At 52.2% G+C, this 10,359-nt stretch overlaps 3 protein-coding genes; all 3 read left to right on the top strand.

The window, feature by feature from the left end:
* Positions 1-805: 805 nt before the first annotated feature.
* Positions 806-3,424, top strand: RCC_08037 (related to sulfonate monooxygenase; the record flags this gene model as incomplete). Its single annotated transcript, XM_023773289.1, has 1 exon — positions 806-3,424. One exon carries the CDS (start codon positions 806-808, stop codon positions 3,422-3,424), a length of 2,619 nt encoding a protein of 872 aa, XP_023629057.1.
* A 141-nt stretch (positions 3,425-3,565) lies between these two features.
* On the top strand, positions 3,566-5,488 carry RCC_08038 (uncharacterized protein; the record flags this gene model as incomplete). The annotated part of the gene is made up of 1 exon (XM_023773290.1): positions 3,566-5,488. One exon carries the CDS (start codon positions 3,566-3,568, stop codon positions 5,486-5,488), a length of 1,923 nt encoding a protein of 640 aa, XP_023629058.1.
* Positions 5,489-6,843: 1,355 nt separating this feature from the next.
* On the top strand, positions 6,844-9,803 carry RCC_08039 (uncharacterized protein; the record flags this gene model as incomplete). XM_023773291.1 has 5 exons in its annotated part: positions 6,844-8,792; positions 8,872-8,976; positions 9,033-9,172; positions 9,231-9,367; positions 9,420-9,803. The coding sequence occupies 5 exons, from the start codon at positions 6,844-6,846 to the stop codon at positions 9,801-9,803; spliced, it is 2,715 nt and encodes a 904-aa protein (XP_023629059.1).
* Between the last annotated feature and the right edge of the window lie 556 nt (positions 9,804-10,359).

A 10,359-nucleotide genomic window follows, 5' to 3' on the forward strand; every position in this document is an offset into this window, starting at 1 on the left:
GCCTTGGTTATATCATTGAGAAGTGCGGACCGAGGAGAAGGCTTTTGATCTTCCACCCGGACGATATATTCTAGATGGCATCGACCAACGCCCGTACGATGTCATGTCGGTCCTCCTTCCTACGCCAACGACCTGCATCGAAATGTCGAGTCGTTACAACGCCAAGTGACAGGTGGGGACGCAGGGAGGATGCAGCGAACACGTGGGGGAAGCTGTCAAAGAAGGGGACATGTCCATCTGGGGAAGATGGTTGAAGATGGTTAAAACAGAGACAATACCGTTAAAGACGACTGTTCTACACAACGTCTCAACACTGCGCGATACGTGGACAAGCCAGTGCAGTTACCATCGGGATCCCCAACTGCCAAGTTAGGTATCACCTCTTCCAGCACTCAAATCGCGTGCAAGTCTTAGCAGAGGAAGTAACTTTCTGACGTGATGGACTATTTGGCCCAGGATTTTGCGAAGAGGCGGGGTTGGCGAGCACGCCATCCGGCAATGCACCAACGACACGTCCAACGACGACGCGGACCAACGCCTCGGGGTCGACTATTGGGGCGATCGGCTGCGACAATTGTTCGATGATCGCCGGCGTGAGGAATAAGTGCTCTCTACTCTCGCTTCTTTCGCCGACACCTTTTTCCTTCCCATGAACCATCCCTCACCTCCGTCTCCCTCGTCATTCCTCTCCACCCTTGATTTTGACATACAGGCGGTCGTTCTATCATCGCACCCTCTCCTCCTCCTCTCCCTCACTGCATTGATCTTTCTTACCCTCCTCCTCGCCCAGAGATTGCTCACCAAGATGCCCTCCTCCCTCAACTCGGGACCTTTCCTCTCCCTCCGCCCCGACCACGACTGCGGACGTTCCAAAGTCTCCTCGCCAAAGAGCTTCTCCTCTCTCAGCGGCACCGCAACTCCCACCACCAACGGTAACAGCAATGGCTACTCACACACCAATGGCCACGGCAGCCCGAACTCGCACACCAACGGCAACGGCCACTCCCTCCACAACGACGAGTTCCTCCGTCTCGACGCTCCTCAACAAGACCTGCTTCTCCTGCACGGTCCGCGACAAAAGTACAAGTTGGAGAAGAGCAAGGACATTCCCGAGCTGCAAGGCGAAAGGGAGATTCTCGTACAAGTTCTTGCCATTGGCTTGAACCCAGTCGACTGGAAAGGTGCAGACTACGGCTTCTCCCAGCCCAGCTACCCATGGGTCAATGGCCGAGACTTTGCAGGAATCGTCGTCCGCACAGCTCGCACAGACTCTCACATCAAGCAAGGAGATGTGGTGTTCGGTCCATCCACCGACTACAGAGATGTGCGCAAAGCGGCATACCAAGAATATGTCGTCACCACAGACTACAATGTCTCACGGATACCTCAAGGCGTGGATGTCAAGGAGGGTGCGGCGTTGGGTGTGGCTTGGGTTGCGGCGGTTGTCAGCTTGGGAATCAGCTTCGGCGTCGACTTTTCATCACTGAGAAATGCTCCTCAAGGACCAGATCTCGTCCAACTTGTGCGAGGTCTCGACCCAAGAGAAGTGCCCGAGGACATCAGAGATGAGATCTTCTCGGGTATCCCCACCTCGGAGCGCCCTCAACCTGGCGAGTGGATTGCGATTTGGGGAGCCAACAGCATGACCGGGCAGGTTGCTCTCCAACTCGCCAAGCACGCTGGATTGAAGGTCGCCTGCATTGCGGACATTGCCCGCGGTGGCACTCGTCTTTCAGAGCTCGGCGCTGACTTCATGGTCGACAAGTACGACGACAAGCGTGCTGTTGACATCCTCAAGGCGGTCACTGGAGGCAAGCTCCGATTCGGCTTCGACTGCAACGGCAAGGAATCCGCCACATCCCTTCAAGACGCTCTCTCTCAAAGCGATTCCGGTTTGAAGTCCCACTTGTTGGGTCTTGCCGGTCTGCCCAAATCTGTCGGCAGAGGAGTTGTCCATCACAAAGTTCCCATCAAGATCTTCCACGAAGCTCCTTCGGTCGGAGAAGCCATTTCTCTTTGGCTGGAGAAACTTCTTGTGGAAAAGAGCCTCAGACTGCCCGAGGTTGAAGTTGCTCAAGGCGGTCTTGCAGGAATCAACGACGCTCTCGACCGCATGCGCACTGGCACCATTGGCGGTAAGCGCATCGTGGTGGCCGTTGGTAACGAATCCAAGGACTCCACTCCTTCTCCCTCCAATGGCGTCGTTCCAAACGGTATTGCATCCAAGTCTTTCGATCACACTTCCGCCGACTTCTCCTACGCCGACTCGCTCAACTCCGACCCCGATCGTGTGCGATTCGCATACTGGGTTCCCAACGTGAGTGGAGGGCTGGTCATTTCCAAGATCGCACAGCGCACATATTGGGATCATAAATCAAACATCAAATACGCACAAACTGCTGAGCGGGTGGGCTTTGAGTTCGCCCTCTCTCAGATTCGCTTCATGGCGGGCTACGGAGCAGACAACCAGCATGAGCCTCTCACTCTCTCCCAGGCCCTACTCATGAAGACCGAAAGACTGAAGCTGATCGTGGCACTTCTACCGGGGCCATGGAACCCAGCCATCGCAGCCAAAGCCTGCGCATCCCTCGATATCATCYCCGACGGCCGTGTCGCCGTCAACGTCGTCTCTGGCTGGTTCAAGCTCGAATTCACAAGCATCGGCCAATGGTGGCTCGATCACGCCGAACGATACCGCAGATCCAAGGAATTCATCCAATGTCTCAAGGGAATCTGGACACAAGACTCCTTCACCTTCAAGGGAGATTTCTACCAATTCCACGATTACCCTCTCAAGCCTAAGCCTCTCAACCTCCCCGGCCGTCCATACCCCGAGATCTTCCAAGGAGGCAACTCCGACGACGCAAAGGAGAACGCCGGTAGTGCTTCAGACTACTACTTCATGAACGGCAACACTCTTGAAGGCTTCCGCGCTCAAATCCACGACGTGAAAGACCGCGCCAAGAAGAACAACCGTGAGGGAGAAGTCGGCTTCGCACTCAACGCTTTTGTCATCTGCAGAGAAACCGAAGAGGAAGCTCTCCGCGTCTTGGCGGAAATTCAAGGCAAAGCCAACCATGAAGCCGTCGAAGGTTTCCGCCAACAAGTCGCCAACGCAGGCTCTTCGACGAAGAACAAGAGCGGCATGTGGGCGAACTCATCAATGGAGGATCTAGTGCAATACAATGATGGTTTCAAAACCAAGTTAATTGGTACGAAAGAGCAGATCGCGGAGCGAATCGTCATGTTGAAGAGTCTGGGAGTGAATATCATCCTAACGGCTTTCTTGCATTATGAAGAGGAAGTGGAGGCTTTTGGACGGGAGGTCTTGCCGCTTGTACGGGAGTTGGAAAGGCAGGGACGAGGGAAAGATGAGGAGGATGAGGTTCGAAGGACGGGATGGATTTACGAGGCTAAAAAGTGAGCGATCGGTGACATCTTCTTTCCTTGGGTTCCGAAAGTTTTTTTTTTTCTATTATTTGGTGCAGATGATGAGAGATGATCTGTTTCTGATGTTTTTGTGATACCTTTTAGTCGGCGAGAAGCGAAATCTATCGCTCAGAATATGAACTCTTCCACTTCAGAATTTTCGACGTCTCCGAATATCGCTGTCGTCGCTGCTGCTGCTGCTCCCACGTCTTCTACGCCGGCGGCCCATAAGAGACCTTTTGCAACTCTCATGCCCAATTCCTCGCCCTGTGTCGTCAGTCCAACGGAGAAGATGGGATATGCGAAGAATGAACCCCATCGAGCTTTTCCACCCACGTACCGGAATCCGACTCTCATGCCGAGTTCTCCGCTGAATGTCGCTGCTAAGGAGAAGCGGGGATCTGCGAATGAACTACATCGACCTTTTCCATCCACGCATCGGAATCCGAGTTTTATGCCGAGTTCTTCGCTGGATATCGCTGTGGTGAAGAAGCGGGAGGTTATAGATGGACCTCATCGAGCTTTTCCACCTACGCATCGGAATCCGAGCGCTCTGCCTGCTTCTTTGGTGGAAATCGCTGCTGAGGAGAAGCAGGGATTTATGGATGAAGCTCATCGAGCTTTTCCACCGACTTATCGGAATCCGAGTGTTATGCCGAGTCCTTCTTTGCTGGATATCGCTGCTGAGGAGAAGCAGGGATCTGCGAATGAACCTCATCGGCCTTTCCCATCGACTCATCGGAACGCAGAAGGGGAAGAAGTACCACTGAGCCAGATGAGTAGTTTGTATGAATCTAAATCTTTCTCGCCGTCTCAGACTGCATTGGATCTGGGAGTGGTGGAGGGAGAAGCTCATCGGCCTTTTTCTCCTACTTACAGGAATCCGAGCGATGTTGGTGATGTGGCTGCGGCCGTCGATGAGGGGAAGGATAAGGAGGAGGTGGGTGGGGAGCAGCAGCCGCATCGAGCTTTTGAGGCTGGGTATAGGAATCCTGATCCGAGAGTGGGGATCGAGAAGGTACAGGTGCATCGATCTTTTACTGTGCTGCATGGAAAATCCAAGGGGGGTAGAGAGCAGCAGGGGAGGCTTGAGGTTGGGGAGAGTGTCGCGCAGCTGAAAGAGGAAGTTTCGGTTGGCGGAGTCGAAGAGCGGAGGAGTGAGATGGGTCGAGGAGATGGTCATCGGCCTTTTGAGGTGCATTTTAGAAATCCTCCGCTGGATGAGGATCTTTCTTCGACGGGTGTTGTTGCTGCTGCTGCTTCGTTGGTGCAACAGGGTCAGGAGAAGGACGAATCCCAGGGGTATGTTGGTGATGTTCTGCCTTCGATGGCATCAGTGGGAAGAGTGCAGGATCAACCAGAGACTGGGATTGCTGCGTATCCTTCTCTGTCAGTGGATTTGCGAGAGAGAGAACCGTTGGACGCCGCTGCCTCTCTCTCAACGACTGGATTTGTACCTGGTGTATCGTCTTCTCAGGTCAAGCCCGCTGAGGATGCTGAGAGTGACCTGCAGGGATCGAGCTCCGCTACAAGTGGCTTGCTTATCTCTCAATCGACATCTGGAGTCCAACATAGCGAGCCGTTCAAATCTCCCGAGCCGGAGCAGCAGGACTCCGAACAGGGAAACCAGCCTGCGCAATCTCCCATCGCCCTGCATCCCCATACCCTCAAAACTCCATCATCTGCCGCACCTCCCATCCAACAAGCACACACCCCATCATCAGCAGCAGCCGCCACCCTCCCAAACATCAAAATCATATCCAATAATCCCAGCATCGTCTCCCCAGCAGGCTCGGAGAAGTCCTTCGCAACGGCTGAAGGTGGGAGCAGTAGTAGTGTCGTGCATGTACGACTTTCAGATGCTGGGCAGGAAGCCGAGAATGGAAAGCCATTGGAACTGCAGCGGGAAGAAAGAGATGTTGAGCCTGCTCGTGAAGAGATTGTGACTCCGTTGAGGAGGAGTGGGAGTGTGAGACGTGGGTTTGCTGTGGGGAGTAAGAGGAATAAGGCGGGGATGTTTAAGGGATTGAGGAATAGTTTGAGGAGGGGTAGGGAGTGATTTATTGGTGCTTGGTTTCCATTGCAAGGGTTGTCGTTGTGTTTGAGATTGGAGCTGAAGTTTGATTGTGGGCGTGRTTTTGGGCTTGGGCGAGATGCTGTTAGGGTTGGGGTTAGGGTTTGGGTAGTGTGCATGGCGAGGATCTTGACGATGGCGATGCTGAGGGTACTTGAGAGTCTTTCTTGGTGTCTTAGAGTCTGATAGAAGGTGATATACTGAATGTCTGTTGGTTGCTGTCGTGTCAGAGCAAAATTATACATAAAGCGTGGCGTGTGATCGTAAATGCTCACTCAGCTAAGACAGTTAGTCCACGGGCAACGACCACCACATTCATGCTTCGTAGCTTCCCAAAACGCATTTCTCGGTATCCACTATCCTCGGCTACTCTCACTCCCCAGCCATCCCAAAGACGATAGTGTAGATCTTCACAGCTGTATACCAACWTGAGTAATCCAGCCGAGAAGACTGCTGCCCTTGGAAGCATGGCGTGGATATCTCCTTTGCCACCCACATCTCCCTCAGCATTTGTGGTCCGACCACACTTGGGAATTCGCCTTCAGCGACGACGAACTCCTGCTAATATCTGCCTACCAACGGCGCCAGGAGCATCGACATGAGGATTATCTCGCGAGACAAGATACTTTCAGTTGTTTTCATGCCGTCCCAAGGCCGTAGTCTCTGCAAGTTCGACGACTCTGGAGACTGGAGCTGCTAGGATCTTTGACATCCAGACTGGGCCATCTTTCAATGGACGGAGAGGTTTATGGCACCGCTCTTGCTCCTGTCTTGTCATATTAACGGCCCTGGATCTTCCAATGCACAACGAAAATGCAGCTGAACTCAAATCTACTTTTCCTGGTTCAAAAGATGAACAATCCGAATTCAGGGAAGGCAAACATCGGGCAAGCATGGAGCTTCAGCGGGCATGGTGGTTCAGCAAAAGGAACAAAGCGACATACAAATTGCATGACAGAACATCTTTCTGGAAAGTTTACAACTGTAACTACTGGCAAACGGCAATTCGGACTGGAATCATGCCTCCGAGATTGATTCTTGTGGGTCCACGACCACAGAGGAGATCTGGACGTACTACAGGAGGAGGAGTAATTGGAAACAAGGGCGGCAAGAAAGGGAGAATCAAAGGCGTGAAGAAAGCTGCAGCAACAGGAAGAGGTCGAATAAGAGGAGGAGGCGGAGCAGCTAGTGGCCAARTCCCCACAAGCGCAGCTCATGACCGCCTCGATCAATCCATTACAGGCGGAGCAGCAGATCCTGCCTGTTATGCATACAGGAATGCTTTGATAGCACGACCCGATGCCGACGCTTGCTTTGATCGGATGCTAGAGATAGTCAACATGCATGGCTCAGGGGATGACTGGGTGAATGCGTGGCCGATTGAGATTTATCTTGACCAGGGAGCGGCATTCGATACTCTGTGGAGCGACAACCCCATCCCCGACCCACCAACCAGTGATCTGGACCGAACGAGGTCGAATTGGTTCAACGTTCTGACGCAGCTGAAGCTTGATGAGCCGGAAGTCGACATACTCAGAGACTTTGCCGAGCAATTATCAATAGCAATCCACATGGCCCAACCAGGCCCTGAGGTAATCCCAACCAATCCGCCTCTCTTCACGGCTGGCACAGATCATAATGGGTACATCAAAGCTGTTACCACATTCATCACGGATGTTCAGAAGGATCTGGAGACATGGACTGCTACGTATCGRCGAATGTCGGCAGATTTTGGTGTCACTGCAGTAAACGATCTTCGCACAGCCCTTGCAACTGCCATTACAGCGTACGGCCTTGATGGAGGCACCAACCGTCTTCAGACATCCGAAAGCGAGGTTTCAAGGATATGGATGAGGGAGCTTCATGATGTCGTCGCAGAGCGGAGCCCGACGACAATGGCTTGGTTCCAAGCACAATTCAACTACATCAATCATTATCGACGTTTCATCCAGTACATCAATCCTTGGCCGTCTTCTGATATTCAAGGCTTCGTTCGGCAACTAGAAACATACGAGAAGATGTGCAAGCAGTTGGAGAAGATTATTGAAAACCTCAAGGCACGGCATTTGGACGCAGCGAGCAGTCAGTGGAAAGCCCGCATCAAGGAGGAGATCAACCTTGACACTCGCAAGCTTGATTACCGAGACTACCATTACATGCTCAGTCATGTGAGAGCTGGAGGCATGCCATACGATCCTGATCATCTTGCGAACGTGAGACAACGCTGGCTGGATCTTGCAATTGAGGTCACGAATCGCGACCCAGCTGGAGTTGAACAAGCTGAATTCAATGAGTTGAGAGACCAGGCATTCGCCCTGATCACCCGAGGGATTGTGACCGAACCGCCATCGGCTGATTGGGACCAAGCAATGACGCCAGCTGGGTACATGGTCCTCGTTCGCCAAGCCGTCCTTGATCAAAATCTGAACAGCTTCGACAGAAGCTGGGATCTTGCCATTGCTCAAGAAGCGGACCTACGACCAAACGACTACATGCAACAGCTTTTAGAAACCCTTCGCAACCAAATGATGACAGCGTTTCGTCAGTCGGGCGAACCCCTCTGGGGAGAGAGCCAAGCTTTCGATCTAAACACATGGCGAGGTGTTCGCGAGAGAGCCGAGGATCAAAGCGTTGATAGGCATACCAAAGCTCGTATCGAAGACCTTCACGACGAAGTGATTTCGTTCTCAAGACGATACGGTGTTCTAGTTGAATGTCTTGAAGTTCCCGAGGAAACATTGGAGAGCGGGTTTTGCGAGAGACTCGTGAAAAACGCTAGAAAGAAGATGACTCGAAATGCTAACTTGATATGGGATTCATACCAGGACTTGGTTCGTTCCAACGCCAACGCCGACGAGATGCGAGAACTGTTGGCTTTCAGGGCTACAAGGGATCGACTCTTTGGTATGGGACTGGACTTTCCGCCTCATGAAGCTGCTCCTGATGTTGTCTCATACTCCGTCCGAGCCTCCATACTGGGTTTCGGCGGAGACCGGAGCGGYGTAAACGGCGTCTGGACCTATCGATGTCCGGTTGGAGAAGGCGGCTTTGGACACGCTGGACTTTGGCTAAGATACGATAATCTCGGGAATATCCTCGAACGAAAAGTTGTGAAAGAGACCTACCTGGAGAACGACTTCAACAGCGAGAAGTGGTGGGTGGACCAAATGTTCCGCCGAGTTGTGAAAGAAGAAAATATCACAAGAGAGCTCTCCGCGATGGTAGGCTCCGAGAATATTGMTCACTCCGAGGGATATGCGTTATATGAGAAGCTGCGAATGTACAGAGTGTGAGTCCTGTTTCGAAGCCAAACTTCGGTCAAAGCTACAACGGCTRCCCATGAAATGTGTACTGATCAAGGGTTGTAGATATATGGAATACTGTCAGCACGGCGATCTTGCCGAGCTCATTGATCGTGCACGGGGAGCAAATGCCCAGAGACGCAAAACCGCAGACAATACCGTGCTGAGATAGTATGTGGAAGTAATGGCGGCTCTGAACCAAGATGCGTGCTGACATGTGATTTCAGCGACATTCCCGTCCGTCAAGTGTGGGCCATTTTCGACGGACTTGTCACAGCGCTTTGCTTGTGTCAGTATGGAAAAGCAACACCCTCGTTCGTGGCAGGTCATACCCTGATCCTTCATCGTGACATCAAGCCCGCGAACAGTAAGTGTTCAGCATATTCAACGCATGAACTTCACGTACTGATACAGCCTGAACTCAGTCTTCTTAGCAGCTGCTGATCCTGAATTCTGGCAAGGGATCCCGACCACCAAGCTAGGAGACTTTGGARTCGCTATCAGGACATCAGACCTAGGCTRGACAAAGCCAGGTCGTGGTACCGATGGCTTTCGTGCACCTGTAAGTGCAAAGCATTTTCAGCAATACTCTCGGAAAGACTGACCCTACACAGGAGCAAGAGATATACACCGACACAGCCTCCAAAGCCCGAGCCATCACCTGTCCTGTAAGCGAAGTATGGGCAGTCGGAAAAGTCATGCTATCCCTCATGAACCTGCAAGTCGACTACGTACCAATCAAATTCAACCACGACGTCGATGCCATCTTGACTCTGGAATGGAAGGAGGGCGTAGAAGCGAGGTACGGCGAGGATCTCTGCGATTTGGTCAAGAGCTGTTTTGAATTTACTCCTGCTGCAAGACCCAGTGTTGGAGAGTTGTGGACTTCTATCCAGGATAATATCACTGCGAATGGAGGGAATTTGAGGACTGGTGGACCTCTTGAAGGTGAGATTTTGGATGTCAAGCAGGATTTGTATGCGCTGTTTGCGAAGTGAGGGTGGTTTGTCGTTTGGGATGGTGTTGCTTGATATCTGCGACACGGTCAGTGGGAGAATTACTGGAGTACCACGCAATCGTACGGATGGAGATTTGGTTCGTGGTTCAGTCCAAGTAGATGGTCTGCGCAGGTCTGACAAGGACTCCCGGCATTGGCAAACTGAACAGCAGCCGTTCGAACTCGTCCTGCGAGACGTCACGTATTGAACTGCATTACCACAGTTGAGTAGAGCATTACAGCTCTAGTAGACTGCTCATTAGCTAAGAGTCCGGTAGAGAACAAGAGATCGATGGACGAATCGAGCGCATGGGTTGGATATCGCAAAGCGGAGGCCGCCGAGAAAAGGGGGTCCTTGCTCCCGCAACGTTGACCCACATTTTGCGGGCTATCCCGCCCTACATTGATACTGTCTATCCATGGATGTTTCGTCTCTTTGATACAGAGCTTGATTAAACGTATGAATTGCATTGAAGAGGCATCGAAATTTGAAACAATGACAGAAAGACGACTTTTTGATGATCTATCAATCTTTCTCACCCCCCCAACCCTCCACC

This window comes from Ramularia collo-cygni, assembly GCF_900074925.1.
Source record: "Ramularia collo-cygni strain URUG2 genome assembly, contig: RCC_scaffold13, whole genome shotgun sequence".
NCBI lineage: Eukaryota > Fungi > Ascomycota > Dothideomycetes > Mycosphaerellales > Mycosphaerellaceae > Ramularia > Ramularia collo-cygni.